General features: G+C 37.9%; 1 protein-coding gene across 4 annotated transcripts in view; it reads right to left on the reverse strand.

Moving 5' to 3' along the window:
- Nucleotides 1-474: 474 nt before the first annotated feature.
- The window catches only part of Cntn3 (contactin 3), a 396565-nt gene continuing 373895 nt past the window's right edge, over nt 475-23144 (reverse strand). For all 4 annotated transcript variants that reach the window (XM_041639553.1, XM_041639546.1, XM_041639547.1 and 1 more), the window contains 4 exons: nt 16500-16686; nt 7607-7719; nt 6014-6182; nt 475-2545 (listed from right to left, as the gene is read on the reverse strand). In XM_041639553.1, coding sequence (XP_041495487.1) covers nt 2445-2545; nt 6014-6182; nt 7607-7719; nt 16500-16686 — 570 coding nt within the window. In that variant the 3' untranslated portion in view covers nt 475-2444. The remainder of the gene's footprint in view (nt 2546-6013; nt 6183-7606; nt 7720-16499; nt 16687-23144) is intronic.

Here is a 23144-nt window from a genome sequence, read left to right on the forward strand (position 1 = left end):
AAGTTTTACAAATATTTAGAATGTACTATACCAGAGGGATTATTTCAGTTAAAATCTAACTCTGATTCCAAAGATAAATGTCTATGTAAAATGTGGGAACATTGACGCTGTTTCTAGGAAATAATAAACCTTTTTGCCAAAAATGTGTGAGTTTCTACAAATCACAAAATAAAGCGAGAAGAAATTAAGCATTGTAAGTCTATTAGGCAAATTCTCTGTTTGTTCTGTTAAGCTCTGTGATGCATGTATGAATTATGCTGGATGTGGAAGTCACTGTATCAAATTGCTGATTTTACTGAGTTAGTAGAGCATAAACAAATGTTTTAAAATATTCCCCCAAAAGATTTAAAAGTCAAATGTTTGCTGAAGAAATGTAAGGAATGGCAGTGACACTCTAGTGCCCCTCCCCCTTTCCCATGCCGATGTTTTCCTCCACCAATGAACAATGCAAACGTATTTCATTATTATAAATTTTATTAGAATAATAGAAAATAATACTTACAGATAACCATAGGATACACACACAGGAATTTAAAGAGTAAAATTTAGCCTTTTCAATATGAAACAGTATCTTCATCTCGTGGAGATATACTAATAGAACTAACAGGAAACAAGAGAATTGCCATCTTGCAAAAGAAAAGTACAGGAACAAATTCTAGGAGTCATCAGATAATAAAAAGGTATAGTTCAGTTACATGTACTATAAAGCACAGGGGTTGGAGAAAGTGTTTCCCCACATTTTGACTGGAAATAACAATGGTCATATGAAATCAACTAGTCATTCAGATTTCTAGGTATGTACAATATATACAAGCCCTACAGAGAAACGGAAAAGAAAATCATTCTCCTTTTTACAGAGTGACCATGTCTTAAATGGAATCTCCAAAGAAAGGGTGGTGCATTAAAATGGTGTCAGCATCTGGCTAATCTTTAGTGTTCCTTGTGAGCTACCTCATCGATGTCTAATTTTGCTACCTTTGGTAATATGAGCAAATTCCAGCAAAATATGCAATTGGTAGGCAAGAGGTAAAAAATTGATTTTGAATGTCTAACATTCAATCTGCTGATTTTCATATTTTTTTTACATATTGCTGTGAAGTCATGTCTTCCACAGTCTTTTGCAAACCACATATTGAGAGTCTGAGTCATCCATATCAAAGCCAGCAGCATCACCAGGTTCTATTACAAATTTAACTTGGGAACGAAAAAGCCTGCCTGACTTGATGAGATAGACAGTGGGATTTCATTAAAAAACCATCTCTGCCATCCAAACAGAGAGAGGGTCCCTTAATGGAATCAGGATTTGGAAATGAAGAATTGTGTGCATTTTGTTTCATATTTGGGTTAAGATACAGGTTGTTCCTTGTTTTCTCTACTGGGTTTTATTTTTAAAGCCTGAAAGCTTATTTTTACATGGGAAGGGAATGAGTCCTTAATTAATTTTATTTTAATTTTGAGACAGGATGAAATGTACTCATTTCCAGGATATATATATATATATATATATATATATATATATATATCACCAAAAGATAAAATCACTTAGGTTCAATTTCCATCTTTGAATTACACAGATAATCCCTACTGAGAGCATGCAATGCCAGCCAGCTTCAAAAACATGCCTGGCTTGCAGGTCACATTAGGAAGTTCATATAAACTTCTGTACAGGAACATTGCACATGGTGGGGAAATCGTGCTTTTCATATCCCCCTCTATGTTTTTAACAACTAATTCTTGCTGTAAAAGCATATAGTAGAAATATTATCAGCTCATTTCCTAGGATGAATAACAGAGATGAGAGGACGAAGTGATTAGGGGAATCTCGCAGACATACAGTAGGACACTGAAGCCAACATCACTTGCCCAAGCTCAGAGTGGCATTTTCTAACGATACCATATGGAGTCACAGGCCACTCCAATCCAGCATAATAGCTGCCTAAAGGCATCTTTACTCTGATGGGGTCAAACTGCTAATTTTAAAATGATAGGTGATGTTGTAATGATGGGAAAAGAATATTCGGAATAAATGAGGATTTTTTTAGTACAGAAAAACTGTGTGTTTGTGTATGCTTGCGTGTGTCTCTGTGTGTGTACTGTATATGTATTATTTATTTCTACATATCATGTGTTCACTGTGTGTTTCTGTGTGTGTATCATGTGTTTGTATTACCTCACACATAGGCAGCGCTTAAACTCATAGCGTAAGAATATTTATATCAAAAGTTTGCAGTATGTGACTTGCAAATTCCTTTGGTTTACCAAGCAAATATTAAGGCATTTTAGATTCCTCTAAAAGGATTTACTGTTTTTATTATATTCATATTTTACCTATAACGGAGTAGAAATTTAAAAACACATAGCTGAAAAAAAACATGCATAATCACTGTTTCAGAAAGTACTTTTTTGGGTAACCAATTAAATTTCCAGTAAATACAAAAAACCTATCACCACAAAGCATTTACAATAAAGAACAGCAGGACAGGTATATAACCTGACACAGGGTGTATGTTAGAAATGGCTGATGTAGATCCTCTTGCATCCATACCTGTCAAAGATGATAAACAGCTCATTAGTATAGGTAATCAGGACACTGTGGACTGAATGTTTCTGTTCTCTCTGGAATCATGCTAAAATCCTGTCTTCAGTTGTGATAATAGTCATGCTACAGTAGCAAGTAGCCTTGCAGATCTTTGAAACTTTGAACTTCAACCCAAGCTTTCCTTGTAACTCAATCAGAAGCATTAGATTTCCCACTCCTGAGATTTAAATGAACATGTGAAACGGTCAAAGCAATAGGGCTGTGTTGAGACCCTTTAGGGCAGATCTACCTCCTCCTGGTTAAAAGAATTGACTATACATTCTATCACTTTGCCTGGGCCATTTAATTACCTAGCCAGGAGTCCACTTCCCAAGGAAATCTGAGTCTTATGAAGTCATACTAAGGGGAGGAATAATTATCCCCTAAATAAGATGATGTACTTTTACTTTCCAGAAGTCCCTTAGTGAAAACACTAGCAGACTCCCTATCAGGGAGCATAATGGAGGCTAGCCATGTTTGCTGCTTACTTTTGAGTCCTAATTATTTTTTTTAATGTTTTCTTTGTCTCATGTTTGGATACTGGCCAATAGCCTAAGCAAACACTCCCAGACTCTCTGGGCTTTGTTACTCATTCTTTGAGGCTTTAGAGCTCCTTTTCATTGTTGTTGTTGTTTTGTTGTGAATCTGCTTAGTGGCCTCCATTGCAAAAGACATGACCTTTTCTTCTTCCTCTTCTCCATCACCCTCCTCCTGGCAGTTGTCAGACTGGCAGTTTGCCTACCCTGTTGATTTTCTCCTAAACTCTAATAAAATTACACTCAAGTGAGGTATTGAGTCCATTTCTATATTCTTTTGTTAATGAGACTAAGAATTCAAGCAGGGAATCTCAGTTTCCATGGTAAAATTTGAGTACGGAATAATTTGAATATGTTTGTGAACTGTAGGTACTTTAACCTTAAATTTTCTAGCCTCTGAAACCATGAGGAATATATTTCTGTAGTTTTAAAAAGCCAGATTATGCTACTTTTATAAAAGTAGTTTGAAACAGGTGGTGGTTGTACACACCTTTAATCCTCGCACTCGGAATGCAGAGACAGACAAATCTTTGAGTTTGAAACCAGCATGGTCTACAAAATGAGTTTCAGAACAGCCAGGGCTACACAGAGAAGCCTGCTTTAACTCCCAGCTGCCAAAAAATAGTAGTCTGACACTTAGAACAAAAGTAATGCCTGCTCTATCAAAATTAAATTATAATACTTTATATATGTATGTATGTATATACTATATACATATATACATCCTAGGACCACAATTATTTATTATTCCCCTTTATTGCACATGCTGGCTGCCAAGAGTACCTATAAGAGATCAATATGTTCAAGCTAGTGAATGCCTCTAATCTGTTCATTTCATATACTTAAACTTTAATTGAAATTGGAAAAACAACTTCATCATTGTGAAAATGATTAGACTTGATTACAAAGAACTGGTGAGATAATTTGATAGTTTAATTAAACAAAGATTCATAGGATAGAGGTTTAAAAAATTGTCCCTATGCAGATATAATTTATGCATACTATGAAGTATCATCTCTGTAAATGAATCGATAGAAACTCCATTTCCACAGACCTCCCTGTGTAATCATCTGACTGCACAAGGTCACGTGTTCTACACTATTCAGCTGTTTTTGAATGAGAAAATGAAATAAAAGGAGGAGGACATGACTATTCCTCAGGTATGGAGAAGACAACTAAAATCTCTCTTTGCTTCTCCCTAAAGAAGCACAGTGTTTAGTCATATTACCTGTCCCGCTGTCTATATTGTTATTTTTACTCTACATCTCACACTATTGACGAATAAGAAGCACATGATCTGTATTTTGAAAGTTAAAACAATGTGGGCTGAAGAGATGAGATGCCTCAGAAACTAAGAGAACTGCTCTTGGAGAGGACCAGACTTCAGTTCACAGCCTCTATGTTGGGTTGCTCAAAACCTCACAGCTACCTGTAACTCCATCCAGGTGATCTGAATGGCATCCTCTTTTGGCCTACAGAGGCACTTGCAGTCACACACATGCACGCATGTGCACACACACACGCATGCAAGCACACATGCACACACACACAAGCACGCACATACACACACACGCACATACACACACACATACCCAAACATACATGCACATTCACGCACACATGCACACACACGTGCACATGCACACATACATACACAGGCATGCACACATACACACACATATGCATACATACACACACAATTTTTATTATCTTTAAAACAAAGCACTCATAATAAATGTAAATCGATTTCTTTTTTTGGTCTATTCAACAGACTTTATTGAATTGCACCGATTTTGGGGATAAACTTACCCAGTCAGAAATGACTTTTACAGACTAACTTGCACAGTTAAGTGAGGAATAATTATCTGCCATTTTCTTTGATTGTTGGAGTTGTGTGCTTTAGTCATGCTATTTCCACAGAAAATAAAATTTCCCCTACTTAGTGTCAGTTCCTTCATTTTAAGGATTAAAGACTGTAGCTGTGCTCTTGATTGCCCACTACTGCAGACAAGGTTGGGACCCACACATGGAAAGATGGAGCCATCCTATTTGAGTCACTGAGAAGCACAGGACAAACTAAAACAAGATGGGCTTTACAGTACCTCAGTGAAGGCTGGAGAACTCCAGACAGGATTTAAAAGTAAAAATAAAATCTATTTTGCCTTCTCATTGAGAAAATATGTATGCACAAGTCTGTTTCCCTTAACTTAGAAATGGAAATTTCCGGAGTAGAATACATTTCTTTGGATTTTCAGAAAAAAAAAAGTTAGCGTGAAGCTCCTGGGAAATTAAAAAGCTGTATTTTAAAATCCTGTCTCTCTATCCATTACATATAAACATATTATCATCTTTTAAATGTTAATTTTTTTTTCTATTGAATGACCTAATGTTTTGCCTGCAATTAGAAAGGGACAAACGACTGGGAAAAAACAGATTTTTCACTATGGTAACCCAGGATGTCCTTGAACTAACTAGCCATGGCTGGTGTGGAGCTCAGGATCCTCTGGGTTGGGATTCCCGAGTCTGGAAATTATTTGCTTGAGCCGCCACACCAGGCAATATTAAGAAGGTGAAAACCTCTGTGTAGCTCAATGCTACCCTTGAAAAGTGCTTAGCATATCTGGGTTTGGGAAGCGCTTAGGGAATTTGGGCTTGGGAAGTTAATCCTAAGGCATATGTAAGGAGAACTCCAAATAAGGAGTTCAAATAATAAATGTTGCCAAATAGTGTTTAATGCCTTTTCTTCTCCCATGTTTTCCTCCCATCCCTACAGCCCATGTCCCATGCAAACCAAAGGCATGCTGGGAAAAATGGAGAGGCAGCACAATAATCACTGAGTCATTATAGAGTTCAGTGATGCTGATGAAAGTGAAGGAGGGAAGGAGTTCAAACAACTTACTGGTGATTCTTGGAATCCTGATCTGCTCACTGCTGGTGCCATCCCCTCCATCTGTGGTGGCCTTAACTTCAATAATGTAGTCCTCTTTGACAGGCAGCAAAAGTTCAGCCGAAGTTTTATTTGTGTTCAGTACTTGCACATCATTTTGACTGCTAGTCCTATAGAAAACCTAGAAAATATAAACAAACACACGTTTTATGCAGTCAGCTTTCATGTCCTTTCCAAAATTTATTGCTCCAAAATGACTTTATGTCTTTACAACCCTAGAATATAAAATGAACTACAAGCTAAGTTTTTCGGACTTAAACATGGGTAAATACTGTAGAATCATCATGTTCTCAAAACTGAGGGGGTTGAGTGAATACTGAACGTTTTTCATGGAAAACCTTAGTTAGGTTGGGAATTGATGAGTGATACAGGTTAGAAACACAGAGAGATTATGGGACATGTGAAAGGAGACCTTTGCTCCAGAGTCTGATTGAAGCCTAGATCCCTAGCCCTGAAGCAAAATTTTTGAACCATTTACATTTGTTATAAAGGATGACCACATAAGGCTAACATTCTGTTTCTGATAAATAATTTATATAAAATAACAACAAACCAGACTTAACGCAGAAGGTATAACACCTTGGATAGGACCTCAACATTGTAAATGGCCTCAATCTTGGGTAGAGCTTCATCCTTTTTAGCAGTTATTCTCTGAGAATCTTAAACAAAACTGCTATCTTTGTATAAAGCAAATAGATCCTATTTTCTAGAATTCTTGTGAGCTAGACTTTACCTTACCACTGCAATCCTGTCAGTTGCCTCTCAGGAAAACCCCCAACAATCTCATTGATGCTTCCCAATAATATCTTATTTACTATTATAAAAAAAAGACTGAACATGATCCTCCTTTGAGGAAATGGTAGTTACACTTAGGTATGTCTTACTTTTTGTTAAGAACCCCACACCAATGCTCTAGGGCCTGTCTTATCTTCCTTCTGGGCGCCTTTCATTTTTTTAACTCTAAAGATTAATAAGACTATTTAACATATCATTATTAAACCCAACTATGCTTCATTAACTGGATATAACGGAAATCCTTTCCTGGGTTTAAGCTATGAATATGGAAATCTGTGCCAACATCTATGGAAACCTGTGCCAACAGCATCTATGGAAGTCTAGGGAACTCTTTGGGCTGCTAAGGATAACACTAGGAAGCCATACCTCCTACCTCTGCTCTCCAAAAATGTTTATAGCAAGGAGAGATAGAACAAACAGAGCGAGGTGGAATATCTCTTTTGTTGAGGGAGGCAGGAAATCATGGGCAACACTTACAGCTGTTTTGAAGATAGTTTTTGGTCAGCATTGAAAGTAAATAATACAAGTTATAACCATCATGTTTGAATTCCATATAAGCAAAATTATTCCACATGACAATATTTAACAAATCACATATTTTGAGGAAAAAATTTTTTAAAGCTTGACAGTTATGTGAAAATTAGATTTAAAAAGTATCATTAACATTTAAAAATTTTCCTTTCCACTTAGCCTTCCTTGGAGCATGTTTGCACAAGCGAGAAATGTAAAATAGTTTAAATCACTACTGACCTTGTAGCCTGTTACCTGTGATTCATTCTCCATCGCTTTCACTTGCTCCCAATTCAGTACCACTTTAGTGTCTGTAGCATTCCAAACGACATTTCCTGGAGGCTGACTGGGAGCTTGAAATGCAAAAGGAGAAGTTAAACCTGATTTAGGCACAAAATAATATTTCAGATAAAGCAGACAATTGAATATTCTAGGACGCTCATGGAAGGAGAGGACTCTCCTTGTCAACACATGGGGCAGAGACAGAATGTGGGGAAAAAACAAACTAAGGAGTTTTTTAAATATTTCCTTATCAAAGATTACTGTGTTTAAGTTAAGAGAAAATTGGCCATATCATATCACAACACACCACACCACACCACACCACACCACACCATACATGCCATACCAAAACATGTGGATAGTAGAAGAAAAGCAATTTCTCTATCTACCACTAGAGGGCTGCTTGTTTGCTGAGTCAGGCAGGGCAGCCATGGGACTTGTTTTGATCCTTACTGGAGGCTGAGAGAAGATTGCCGAAAGAGCAGATTAAAGTCACAGGAAATGAAGTGTGGATGATTTTTAAGCCAGTCTCCTTATATGATAAGATGGGCAAAACGAGAGGCAATAAAAATAATCAGGATAGCTCAGATTCATTTTCATGAAGCTACAGCTACACACATGAAAAATCGCGGCAGAGAGTCCATATTTTAAAGTCTTCATTTTCCAAGTTTAAATCATTTTTTTGAGAAAAATAATGCAAAAGGCTAAACAAGTTAACGAGAACTGCATTAGAAAATTAATGAAACTCTTTGAGTTTTATAGACTTGAATTTACAGTTAGCTTCTTACAAGACCACAAGATAGGAAAATTACACTGACGAGGGGGAGCTAGTACACGCGGGTTTGTATTATGTGTGGGATGTTTGATGGCATGCTAAGTGTCAGGTTCCCTTTATTTAAAAAAGAACAGAAGGGATACGAAGGATTCCGTTTCTTTTCAATGACAAAGCAGACATAGTACTACTCATTTGTCAACAGCATCACAATTATCTACAATAGTACTGAAATAGTTCACCCTTGTAGATTGAAACATAAGATACTATTTGGATAACTGGATTTGCAATGGGAAAATGATCTAAAAGTGTGCCACTCCATATAATTTTCTGAAAATTATCATTGACTCATGCCATGAGGGAAATATAGCTAGATTTAAAGATGTTAAAGGCTCTTAGATACATTATGGGATGAACAGCCTCACAAGATGCTCTTGCCTGCACATTTTTCTTTTAGTTTATTGTGCCCCTACTAATACATTTGACATAACTTTAAATGTTTTGTGCATGTATACTGGCAATGAGTTTAAGTTAGCTAAGACTGAGCTGCAAGACTGTGATAACAAGATCAATGACAGCTACTTAGGTTTGAAATATTAATCCGTGTGTTCTGGTTGCTCTATCCAGATGTAATGAGTGAATTCAGAACATCATCCCAAAGTCTGTTACCTATGTGGCTGACAGCAGTATATAAAAGGGCAGGTTTGATTTGATGCAATTCAGATAACACTTCAGCATGGATTGTTCTATCAACATGTGTGTGCTGACAGGTTATAAGAAGTGCCAGTCATTTGGAATGCATTACCTACCCCAGCAGCAGCTTCAGAGAAGAAATGACTATAACTGGGAGTTTGACTTCAATGAATCGCAAAACACGTGAGTTAAATGAATTCAGCCTGATAGGAATACTTTTTGAAATGACAAAGAGGAAGGAAGGAAGGCAGGAAGGCAGGAAGGCAGGAAGGCAGGGAGAGAGAGAGAGAGAGAGAGAGAGAGAGAGAGAGAGAAACTATGGAAAAGTAAATTAAGGAGTATGGGAGTTTTAATTTTTATTTTTTTTACTCTCAATATGATCACTCTTTCTGATTCATTTCACTCTTGTCTGATTTGGTCATTTAAAAAAATTAAAAATGTACATTTTAATTTATGTATATGTTTATGTCTATTTGTTTTTATCTTTGACTATGTGTATATAGATAACATCTATACAGGTGCCCACAGAAGCCAGAAGTCATTGAATCCCTTGGAGATGGATTTACAGGGTGTTGTAAACTATTCAACCCTTGTAGGTGCTAAGAAGTGAAATTGCATCCTCTGGAAGAGCAGCAAGCACTCTTAACTGCTGAGCTGCCTCTCCAGCCCCCATTTTTACTTTTTAAAAATACTAAAATAAATAAAAACATAATTTCTAGCTTCATTCCAAACAATGATAGTTATTCAATAGCCAGGTTGCTATGCTAGTCACATATTTGTGTACACTTTAACATGAAGGTTGAAATGTTTAAAATGTTGAAAATGTTACCCATAAGCTCTCTTGCTACCACTGGTAACAGCGACACTGTCTGGGAAATTCTTAACCAAAGAACCATTCTTCTAGCCTCTAAACTTTCAAATCAGTGCTTAGTAACTGCCTGTGATGTCTTAGGCAATATAGAATGTACTTTGATATGAGTTACTTAATCTTCAGTAGGCTGCACCATAGTTGTCCTCATTTCTGTCATCAGCCCAAGCCATGGAGCTTATAAAGAGTATAACCTGTGCTCATAACATCTCTCTCCTCACAGCAGTCCAAAGGTGATGCAAACTCCTTACAGCTTTTGATCCATGATGGAGGGATAAACAAAACATGTCAATGGAAGAGATATTCCTCACCTTGAAAGCAACCAGGAACCCACCATAAGCTAGAACGTGGATGAAGCTCAATTGAGGCTATTAATTAGCCTAAGTGAAATAACCAGTTCTGCAAATAGAGTAAGGTGCCTGCTGCACACAACTTGTAGAAGAGTGAAATTCGGGGACAGAAAGAATTCTGACGATGGTTCACACAGCAGTGCACATTAAGTTGGTACTATTTGACTGTACACTCAAAGCCTAATGTGGCTCCCGTAAGTGGCAGTGTATAGAAATTCAAAGCCACATCGCGGACATTTGAAGGCACAGAATCAAACAATGAAGGGAGAAAGTTCTTAGATGACTGACAGTGTACCTTGTAGCACTTCTAACTTCATGCTTGATACTTTTCCCCAACCGAAAGTACAATCTGCAACAGCCTGACACAGGCTAGATCTACTGGACTTAACACGACAGGTAGTCTATATTTTAAAATTACTTGTCAGGCTTGAAACCTACAGGCTTTTTTCTCTTCATCAAATAAACTACTACTTTGACAGTATGATATGGTAGGAAAACACTAGACAAAATATAATTCATTTTATTTAAAGGTATATTTAATTGGATTTATAGCACAGCATGAAGCAACATGTCTAAAAATTCCTGAAATAATCTAAGTATCATACAATAACATAGCACTATTCCAAGAGGATTTTTTGTTGGGGTCAATCATTACACATCCATCATGATCCTTTCTGTGTTTGGTTTTCTAACATCTTTCTAACATCAGCTTTATTAGAGATCCCAGTTGTTCTATAGATGTCTGTCTGCAAGAGGCAATGACAGTAATATGCATATGCCAGGGTGAAGCCAGGGCATAAGACACATTTATCAATGAGAAGACAGCTAAAGAAGTAGTGGCCTGTTGTCAAGGTGAGATATTAGACATACATGGTGCTCTGGCTTTATTCTTGGAAGAGCGATGAAACACCCTCACAGAAAAGCAATGGGGCAGAAAGGGCTGATTTTCAGCTCACAGTTTCAGGCTACAGTTCGTCATTATGGGGAAGTTGAGGCAGAAACTCGAAGCAAGTGACTACATCACGCCCACAGCCAAAAGGAGAGAGAAATGAACGCAGGCATGCCTTCCACTCACCTAGCTCTCTCTACTCTTGTACCATTTAGGACCCAGTGCTAGAGAAAGGAACTACTCGCTTTCAGGCTGAATATTTTCTATCAAAAACATAATCAGGACATGCCCCTCCTATCCCTCAACTGGAGCTGTCCACAGGCCAACCTGATATAGACATTTCATTAAGATTCTTTCCCAAGGTCATTCTAAACTGTGTCAACTGAGGATTAAAACCAGCCATCACAGGTTCTTATATAATATAATATACAGGCCACTAAGCTTACAGCCCAGGAGAAAACATCTGTAGAGTGGAAATCCAGGAAGCACATCCCATGAGGTACTTATGATGGTGTTTCTGGGCTATGGGATTATAGCTGGCTCTTCCTGTCTACTCCGTGATTTTGTTCTGCAAATTTTCTACAATGAGTGGATGTCACTGGTAGGATACAGTGTAGAGGCTGTGGACATAGGGTATAGTATTGTGTGCAGTTTTCAAGGATATTTCCATAGTGGTCACAGTAATGCTGGCATTTCCTTTGGAAATATGGAATTTTAAGAGCTCGTGGTTGCTATGGTCAACTATACCGAACTCAGTATGTTTTTTCTCTCTTTTTCTTGGCCACCTGAGGATAACAAGATGATTTTCCTGCAAGTGAATGTTAGTGCCAGTACCTGAAAAGAATATTTTTGCTTTTAGCTGTTGCTTGAGAAGATCATTGCCATTTTAATTTTAATTAATCACCATTTTAATTTAATTAGGCTGGTTAAACAAGTGGCATTGTGAGAAAATGAAAATCTGAAGCCATTTTCTATCTAGTACTGAGATACATGTTGGCTCAATCACTGAAACTATTACAAATGGACCAAATGCATCATACCATGGGAATCTTTTCACATTTATTTTTATTTAGTTTTTTTTTTTTTTTTTTAGATGGGGTTTCTCTATGTAGCCCTGGCCATTCTGGAACTGCTCTGTAGACTGGACTGACCACGAACTCAGAGATTTGCCTTCCATAGAGTACTGGAGCTACCACATCTGGCCTGCGATGGGTTCAAGGGCCTTGTCCTTGTACTTTTTCTCCTGCTTGCTCACTGAGCACTTTCCCCTCTGAGTCATTCCCCAGCCCAGAAAAAGTTGCAGATTCCTGGTAAAATCAGAAGCCAATTAATTCCAAACTTAGTGAGTTCTAAGGACCAAAATTAAGAGTAAATATGTGGGGTTGGGGTGGAGTGGGGGAGGGGTGGGGTTGGGGTGGAGTGGGGGAGGGGTGGGGTTGGGGTGGAGTGGGGGAGGGGTGGAGTGGGGGAGGGGTGGAGTGGGGGAGGGGTTGCTCAGGGGTAAAGTATTTGCCCAATAACCTGAGTAAAATCCCCAGAACTCTAAAAGTGGAAGAGAGTGCCTTCTGCAAATTTTCTTTGGACATCCACACATGGGCTGTGGTTTGCACACGTTCTCACATAATACACACACACACACACACACACAGAGAGAGAGAGAGAGAGAGAGAGAGAGAGAGAGAGAGAGAGAGAGAGAGAGAGAGAAATATAAAAGAGGCAAGGATGCCAGAGATTTGGGGCCTAAGGACTTAAATAATCAAGCTTTGTTTGCTGAAACAGGGTTGTTATGGTGGATAAGAGTCAAGATGAAGGACAGGAGGGAGAACTCAGCATAAGAGGGACTCAGTCTGACATCCTATTAGATGACTTTTGAAGATGTTGTTGGCCTGAAACCATGCACACTGCAACCAGAACTGCTACTAGAGGTTTATAACACAGGCTGCTAATTGTTTGTCCTATAGATTTTCTATGAATTCTGGACATGAGACTGCCAACATGCTTCCCTTTAGAAATCAGCATTTCCTATCATTTTCAGGCCATCTGTAATTTTTCTCATTAGTCTCATTTAGAAGGATGATGATAAGAGTTGCCTCTCTTTGGCTTTTGAGTGACAGAAACCCATCTTCAATTACTGAAGAGGGTAATTACTGTTAAGTTAAAGATGCTTTTTTAGAAAGCACAAGTATTTGGATGCCAAAAATTAAGTGTTTAATGAAACCTACAGTACTTTGCTCGAGAATCCTTCTGTTATTTTACAATCAGAGACAACACCTACAGGCTGCATTGGGGGAAATTCTCGCATGCTGAATTCCATGATAACAAGGACACACAGCTTAAACTAAGTTTCAACTAGACTGTAAAAGGCTGCAGCGTATATTTTGAATTCACAAAGTGCAGTCAAGAGGAAATACATTTGATTAATAACAGTACTTCAAGCTGGCCCGCTTCTTCAGCTTTCATTTATCCACTCAGTCATCCAGTCAGCATTTAATGAGGGGCTGACGTGTGCTGGGAGCAGACTGGGCACAGAGTCTGGGTGAATAAGGCACACAGGCCTCTCAGCATTGTTTATCAACTGCAGGAGCAAACAGAGACCACGCCGGGCATTAAAAATGGTATCTCAGCTCTTTATAACTGCAGCACCTAGATGATTTCTTCAGATGATGATCATGTGAACCTTGCCAGAAATTCTTCAATAGGACTTGAAACAAAACCTCATCAATGCTTAGGATGATTCTTTTCAAAGCTGCCAGTAACAACATCAGAAATAGCTGTGAAAGATGGCATCTTATTTTATTTTGGTGCTTTAAAACTCACGAGCATAATTTTAAAAAAAGAACGCATGTTCTTTATATGCAATCTTAAGAAGACTGAAGGAGTTATGAAATTTCCCATACAATTTAGAACTTTGTTAGCAATAGTTACAGAACCCTGTGCCGACTCTAGGTAGCTGCAGCACCGGAGAACACTATTTTAAAGAGAGATTGAATTCACTTGGGGAAATTCCCATTAGACATCAACTGTACCAGCACTGGATTCCTGACTACATTTGGGTATCTTATCCAATTACCAATCACAGAGCAAAAACATAATAAACACTGGTTGGAAAGGGATATGGACATTTTGAGGATGTGGTTGGAAGAGAGGAGGAAACAATGTTTCATATTCTGGATGACTGTTCCATCACCTACTCCACCATCTTTTTGAAGGAATCTAAATTTCCTGTGGCTCAGTCTTTTCATTTCTAAAGTGAAGACACGAACAGCTTCCAACCCAGTGCTGCTATGAGAATTAAGAATCAGTACACGAACAGTGTTATGAACTGTGAGCAGAAATTGCTCACTGAGTGTTAGCTGTTAAAACTGTAATTATCATCATCGTTATGCGTACATTTGTCTTTCCATGCTGTCTCTTCATTATAAAGGGGGTTCATTTATTTTTTGAAGACCTCATTTCATTCCCTGTATATTATCAAGATATTTTTATTAACACATGGATACTTTTTCCTTTTGTATCCCTAATACACCAAGCTTATCACTGATATTTTTACAGTTATTTATTTAGTGTGTGTACATATGAATGTGCCACAACACATTGTGCAAGTCAAAGGATACTTGTCTTGAGAGAGTTAGTTCCTTTCTGTTCTCAGGTGGGTTCCCTGAAACTCAGGTCTTCAAGGTCAGAAGCAAGCACCTTTACCAATGAAGCAATCTTGCTGGCCCATAATGTCATCATTTAAAATTTTCCGAGCAAGCAATCACATTGATTATTAAGTTAGAGCAGAGTCAAGAAAACCTGCTTAAATGTATTTTTTGCATTTTATTGATGCTGGTTCTGAACATGTAAATAACAAGGAATATTTAAGCCTTAGTAATATTGAATTATTATCAAGAGAACCAAATATCTTTACTGAAAAGTTATAAATGCAGATCATTTTTCAGTTTATGCATTTCAAATAGCACACTCTTGGTTTAACTATGTGTTATTCATAAGAGATGGGCCACACTTTCCCTGGTAATTAGGCAAGGATAATGTTAAATCCTCACATTAGTGCGTTGCTCACAAATGGATGCTATGGAAGGGAATAGATGGCTTTGTTGCTACACTGTTGCTCTGCAGTGTTCATTATGCTAATAAGTTGCTAGATACACTTTTTCTCCTTATAAATAATGCAAGCATAAACATAAAAATTTCCTTCATCAAATGACAGTGGTTAATTAACATCGAAAGTAGTAAGATTACACTTCATGTGTACTTTAAATTACTGGTATTATAGTACCACTTGCCTATAATATTCATCTATATATTACTAGCATTCTTAGCAGTTTAGGCAATGAATGTATGCTTTCAAATAAAATTTCGACATGGTAATCTGCAAGCAATGGCTCAAATGCCAGCCAAGAACAACAGTTCTATATAAACTTAGTGAAACACGGAGATCTACTGAACTAAACTTTGAAAATAAATCAGGAAAACAATTATGAATAAAGAAAAACACCAGTGTGCTCAAGGAACTTAACCCCTTCATGCCTCAATTTCCTCACCTTTAGAATTAAAATCGAAAGGGAATGATCATCACGTATTTGGGACATGACTTTTCTCAGCCATGGTCATGATGAGAATAACAGTAACAGGTTAAGTCAGAGGGGACGTGCTATGAGAAGGTAACGAAATGCAAATAACTGACTTTCTTGATGATGAATTTAATTATAACATCGTCACAGCTCATGAGCTAAACTGAATTTACAGGCACAAGGCTCAACTTGGAAGACAACATTGGCATTGCTGGTTAGACTTTTTAGTGTGCAGTACATTTAGTTATGTGGACTTCACTGTCTGATTATTTTAACCGTTTAATTCATTTTGGAATCTATTTTTAAAAATTGAGAAAGAAAGGCTTAGAAAGTAGGCTGCCAGGTGTTGGCATCAGCTTCCAGTGATTTATGCTCACTCAGCACAAGGTTCAAAGAACTTAGGACCTATGATGGTGGACCCAACAGAACCTACTACACATAAAAAGAAGACTAGATGGACTTAACGCCCACAAGCACATTTTCTCAACAATGTACATTTATGTTCAAATGGAAGGGCTACTTAAAGATTTAAGGATATTGTGAAGGTAGCAATGTACAGGCCTCTGGGTTTGTGAGGTGTGGCAGTGAAATATTTCACCATGCAGTGGGGTTAATGACAAGCTACCATTCAGGTGATAAAGGAGATGACAGACAATGGAATCTTTTCTTCATATTCGGAAACTGGAAAAATGAGAATCTACTTACGGGTTTTCTTGGTGGTTGCATTAACTGTGTCACTAAAGGGACCAGCGCCTGCGCTGTTGTAAGCCCGGACGGCTGTGTAATAAGCCAGGTTGCTCTTCAGGCCCCGGAGCACAGCCGATGTCTGATTTCCTGCCACTTTCATTTTGCTGGATGATTCTTCTTCTCCTCCATTGTTCCAGTACCGCACCTGGTGGACAGCAGAGACAAAACATGCAAACAGCTGGACCAAATACTCCTTCTTCCAAAATTCAGTCACTTTTATTAACATGGGTGTGATGATGTATTTTCTTGTTTATTCCACCAACACTCCCAAGAGACCCACTGTGTGCCAGGTGCTGCACTCAACCATGTCACAGCTGTTGGTATGCAGAAAAAGGGAATGAAGAAGAGTTAGAAAACAGTCATCTAAACAAATGAAGCAGAGACATTCCGGGTGTGAGTGCAACAGAGTATACAGGGTTGCAAGTACGTGCAAAGGCAGTGGAGAAACCCTCACACCGAACAGCATGCTGTTCCCATTCCTCTCCTTTATCACCCTAGCCCAATCTCAGATCTGCAAAGCTGGAATATATTTGTGAAGCATGAATAAACTCCACAGGAAAGTGGAGATTTCTTCTGGGAAGAAAGGGGAATGATGGCAAGATCTGAGAAAGGAGACTGACCACTGAAATATCCCACCGCGATGCTCAAGTGTCGCCAAGTCTACCTGTACATGCACACCCGCAGCAAGAAGTAGTTAAAACAGCTATTTTAAGTATAAGAATGTTAAAATATTGTTATTCTTGATATGCTAGAATGATTTTTGATTTATTAAACAGGCATTGGCATAAATGCCATAAACATGCAAAAATAAATAATATAAACCAGTGATAATATTTGGCAAAAAGAGAAGTAATAAATGATAATATAAAAACCATTGTCTGGACACTGTGAGGACTATTCAGTTGGTATAGTGCTAGCTATACAAGCATGATCACTGCAATTCTGAGCCTTAGCACTCATGGCAAATACTGATTGTGGTGGCATGCATGTATAATCTGAGTCCTGGGGTAGAGAGACAGGAGGAACCCTGGGGCTTCTTGGTCAGTAGGTCTAGGACAATAAGTGAAGTCCAGGGTAAGTGAGGAAATCTATTTGAAAAAATGAGGTGGAAAAGTCATTGGGGAAGATAACAGACATCCATCTCTGTTCTCTACAGGCATGCTACACACACACACACACACACACACACACACACACAGACACACACACTAAAACAAAAATAAAATATAAAATATAGGTACATATATTTACTAAATACTTTTCATTTGCGTGATAATATGCTTTCTTTGTTTATAAGCTTACATTCTTCATGAGGTAAAACAAACAATGACAAAACAGAAATAAAAAGCTTTTGTAAAATACAAGCACATGTTAGGTGGGAGCAAGAATAGTTACTAATATTTGATCATTTAACATAAACAATAAAGTTAACATAAAGGTATAAAGAAGACTTGACACCTAATAAAAGCATATTTTGTATTCGTGTAAATATGCTTGCCCTTGTCTTTTTCGCAGTTGACAAACTTTTATTCCAGCATTTATTTTTAAAACCTTTATAATAAAAAATAACTATAAATCAGTTTTATAACTCCACAACTATCGTTAATTTGAACACAACATAATTAGTAATGGAAAGCCACACTCACAATCAAAAAAACAATGAAGATTATTAGGCTATCTCTGAAAACATATGTTCTCTCTGTCAGAATAGGCAGATTTGGTGTTTATAGCTGTGGTCAGAATGCTCACTGTAAGCCTCATGGCTTCACAATAATGTTTCTAAATTACCCTACTAAACAGTTCAGCATTCGCTGCCTCACCCTGTATTATAAGCCCCTCCCACCCATATACATGCTCTTTCGGGGTCACCTCTGTGCACTTATCTTGCAAAAGAGTTATCGTTTCCATGAGAACCTCAGCTGGGGTATCTGAACCCAAATCCTTAAACCAGAGGCAAATATAACTTTCTTTACTAAGCCACCGATAAGCAAAGTGTTAACCTACACTAAAATCTTTTATAAATCTTATGTCACTAGTACTGAACACTGTATGTATTGTGAGGTTTAGATGACCTGCCCTTGAGGACATTGTCTAGCTATTTTCTAAGAATGACATCTAATCAATAATTATAATAAAACGTTATAGAGAGCCGGAAAGCTTGTGGCCTGGGATATAGCACAGGCTGGGGAAAGTATCACATCAATCTGTGTTATAATAATCCTAACTTAACCAGTGACGCAGGAGAGGGGAGGAGAAGTTTGGTAATTTAATCAAGGTCCTCGTTAACTTCTGGTCTCCTGTTAGTTTCTAACCCGAGTCATTCTTTTCTGTGAGATATCAAGTTACTTCAGGTATGCTGCCCGAGGAAATGTGTCTTGGGAGACTGATTAAAGGAGAAGGAAAAGTAATTCACAGCTGGCATGTGACATCTACTTTCATGAACCCATTTGTACAGAGTGCTTGGAAGTTCATATGTAAGCAATGCGTGTTTGTACTACAACTCATCTCCGAGGACTGGAAAGATTTATCTGTAGACCTTTAGAAACAGAGAAATGTGTACCAAATTTGACCATAATACTAGTCAGTGAAGAGTGACTGCCTTCTTAGATAGCTTAAAGAGGTGAATAAATAAACAAATAGCCAGAACCAAAACAAACAAGCAATTGGAAATTTCCTATAGGCAAATTTTCTCTCAGTATCTTAATATGTTCTACAATATTTTTCATAAAATGGTATTCATTCTTTGTCTTTTGTTTGTTTGTTTGTTTGTTTGTTGTGGAGGAATTGGAACTCTGGGTCTTGTATGTATAAGAGGTCTACTTAAGCTATATTTTTCTTGGGATCTTTTTAAAACTTTATTTTTATTTCTTCTTTGTGTCTTTCACATCATGCATTTCCATGTCATTCATTTCCTTCCCCTTTGTATCAGCCCTCTGCCCTTGTAACATGTCCCCACAAATAAAACAAAATGTAAGAGAAAAAAGCTAAAAGCTCTCATCATAGAAACTGCAGTGTGACACGATGGATCATGCAATAACCCTCTTCATCCATATTGTTATGTACAGGTGTTCATTGCAAGGAGTCACTGGTCTGGTTTGAGGCCTCTGGTTTCTGCAATACTATCCATGTTGGATCCTCACTGGGACTCCTCTTAATATCCTATTATTGCTCTGTGCCGTGGAGATCCTGAAGTTTTGGGTCAGCAGGACCAGCCCCTTTATGTGCTCCAGCAGATAACAGTTGGGGTGGATGTTGGAATGAGACAACTCATAACCTTAGGCCTGGGGATTTGCACAGTTGGTCCGTTTACCAGCCCTACCCTGTCTTCACCACTTGGGAAGGTGGCCTCTACACCATTCCTGGGCAACACAGTAGAGTTAGCTGTGAAGGTATAGGTTTGGGAGTGCTGAAGATGTGAAGGCAGGAAAACTGTCCCTGTCCCTTGCTCATCGTTATAAGGGGGGAACTAGCATAGATAATGTTGAAGAGCTTACTCTGGTGGGTTGGGCATTGTTTTAGTTTTAATTTTCAGAGTTTCATTAAGCTGTTTGAGTTCAAACTCATTGTCCAACCCAGGACAGCCTTGAACTAGTAATCCTCCTTTGTCAGACCCTCTGAGTTATCTGTGTCAGCAGGTATAGTTGCTAAATAATTCTGCATTATTCCATTTTCCTTGGGTTGTGTTCAAGATCCGAAGAGTAACAGGACTCCTACTGAGAACATAATATCTTCTTGCTAAGGTTCAGTTTGAAGGTGCAGCTAACACAAGGATATGTGAAGAGAAAGGTGAAATGTGTGCCAGAAAGAACTGTCATGAGGTTGGGAGAACATGAAGGCAGTTTCTATATATAAAAAAAAAAAAAAAAAAAAAAAAAAAAAAAAAAAAAGAAGAAGAAGAAGAAAAAGGAGCAGAAATTCCAGTGTTATAAACAAGGAACTGTACCAAGAGTCAGAAGTGGGATATTAGCTACCAGCCTATGAAAGGAGATGAAGAAGTCATCATCTTACAATACCCAAGTGTATTATTGCAAAAGGGATAAATTCATTATGCAAGAATAAAGTCAGCTAAATTTGAAGAATAGGAAGAAGAACTCTTAGAACTGGCAAGAAAAATTCCTAAAAAATAAAATCATTGATAAGATGAATGGTAGAAATGGTTATATATTAGTCCAGAACATGGCCCAGAGAAATAAAAAAAAAAAGTAACGAAAATAAAGCTAAGAGACATGGAAGACGTAGTGCTAACTGGAGCCCTGAAAAAGGGACAGGGGAAAAACAACACTCAAAGGACACATGGGTAAGATTTTACAAAACTTCATGGACATAGGGACCTTCATCTTCTAAACCTACTTGGAGTTTACTGTGGGGAAACTAACATGGTAAACCATATGAAAGGAAGGTGCTTCTCATCTACTTTCCAGAGCTGGACACATGGTAGGTTTAGTTTGACTCTATAATGGTAGTAAGACATTGAATCTTGGTTTTCTGGAGAGGAAGCAGTGTGTGTGTGTGTGTGTGTGTGTGTGTATTTATGCATGTGTGATGCATTTGCTTCATTGCTAAGGGCCGTCTCGCACCATAGGGGATGATTTATCAGTTCTCAGAGCTCTATTGCTGAGCAAGTCCCTCCTTAAACACAGCCTCATTTTCTACAGTTTCTTCTACCCTCAGTGGATCACAAGCCTCTTGCAACTTCTGTAGAGTAAGAAAGATATTTTAAGAAAGAGAAATGATATTTGTGTTCTATTTCATTATTGGTTATTTGTAATTTCTTATGTGTATCATTTACAAAACAAACCTTATTATCCATGGTTTCAGAATTCCCCTAAGACCTTGGAACAAAACTTCATTGAACTGTGAGATGACTTGGATCAACACCATTTAAGAATACTTCCCTTTTTCCTTTACCAGGCTGGGTATTAAATTACAACGCTCCAAGCATCGATGAAACAGTAGTGCTTTAATTTGCTGATGAGATAATACAAGTTTGTTTTGCTTTTCATTTGAATCATAAAACCATTTTGCCAGTCAATACAATTTAATCTGGGTAAGTAAACAGAAACAAACTTGAAGAATGTCAAGATTAAGAATGTTATCTCTGTTTCTGCAAGTAATTTGGTTACCCCAAAGTAATACTCCTGCTGTGAGGACTCTTTATTATCACTGCATTAGAGATTTCACTTAATTTAAGTATAACTGAAATGCAGTGCATAAAGATGCTATATTGAAAAGTGGTGCCTTTGCCTAGTCACTAAAGAACTGGTATTAAATTAAGAATACTTTTTAAATAGATAAAAGTGGTTATGTGCATGCTTAGAGATTTTCAAAAGGATAAATGTTTTAACAGGGCTGCTACATGCAACACTTTGAAATAAACAGAAGGCATGGAAAAGTGCATTGAGATATTTTAGGAAAACAAGCCCACATTAATCTTTTACTCATGGCCAATCTGTTCTTGGCCCTGGGAGAGTCATGTGGAAAAACTGCACACATCAATCTGGCTCATTTCCTGCTGTCTCCTCACTGGACATCATTCAGAGGGGGGGTCTAGAAAAACCACAGTATACCTGGGAAGCAAGAGTTGTCCTCAGAGTTATATGGCTGAAAGCCAAGGCTGCACAAGAATCCCCATTACTTTCCGCCCCTGAGGAGGGTCACTGCAACCAGTCTCTACTGCGGAACTCTGTCTTCCACACTCTCTTCAAATTTGCACTTTATTCACTTAAATAAGTTTTTCCTGAATTGCATTATGCAAATATGTCTTAATTGTCTGTGTCCAATTTTCCTCTGTTCATTTTCCTATGTGAATTCCTCACTCAATAACAAGGAATGAGCATACAGGCATATGCCTCTGCTTCCATCCTCTCAGAGAAGGTACTCAAATATTTGATATCTTTTTCAGTCTAATGAAAATGTTAGGGACTAAATACAATCTGGACAGCTGTTTGGAACAGGAGGCTATATAAAAGCATCAATGAGTCTTAGTGGGACATTCTTTTGGATTGTAGTCCTCTGTCAAACTTAAAACAAAAATCTACCAGGTTCTCCCTAAATATGCCATGCTGAGCTAGTTTGCATGTATAAGTTTATTCACACACTGAGAAAAATTATTCCGTCTGGGTTTATTTCTTTTATTTTTAATTAAAAATAATTATTGACATGCAGTAATTGTACATACTTGTGATGGTTATTGTTAACTGTCAGTTTGACAGAATGTGGGATTACATGGCGGACAGGCCTCTGGTTATGCCTCTGGGTATTCTCTTGATTGCATTTAACTGAGGCAGAAGACCCACCCAACTGTGAGTGGCATCATTCCCTGTCTAGCAGTCTACAATAGATAAATGATGAAGGAAAATTGAACAGAAATACATATTCATTGCTCTCTGCTCCTTACTGGGGACATAATGTCACTAGCTGCTATGATTTTCTTGTCAAGTTGGATCAGAATCTCGTACTCTGAGCTGAAACAAACCCTTTCTCCCTGCATTGCTTTGGTTGTGGTATTTTGTCATAGCAGCAGGAAAAAGAAACTGAGGCAAAAGTAATGCCATATGGTGTGGTATTTTAGTGTCTGTAAACAGTGTACATTGCTCAACCGAG

This window comes from Microtus oregoni, unplaced genomic scaffold (genome assembly GCF_018167655.1).
Source record: "Microtus oregoni isolate MIOR12 unplaced genomic scaffold, Mior012 000002F_ref0000024, whole genome shotgun sequence".
Classification (NCBI taxonomy): Eukaryota; Metazoa; Chordata; class Mammalia; order Rodentia; family Cricetidae; genus Microtus; species Microtus oregoni.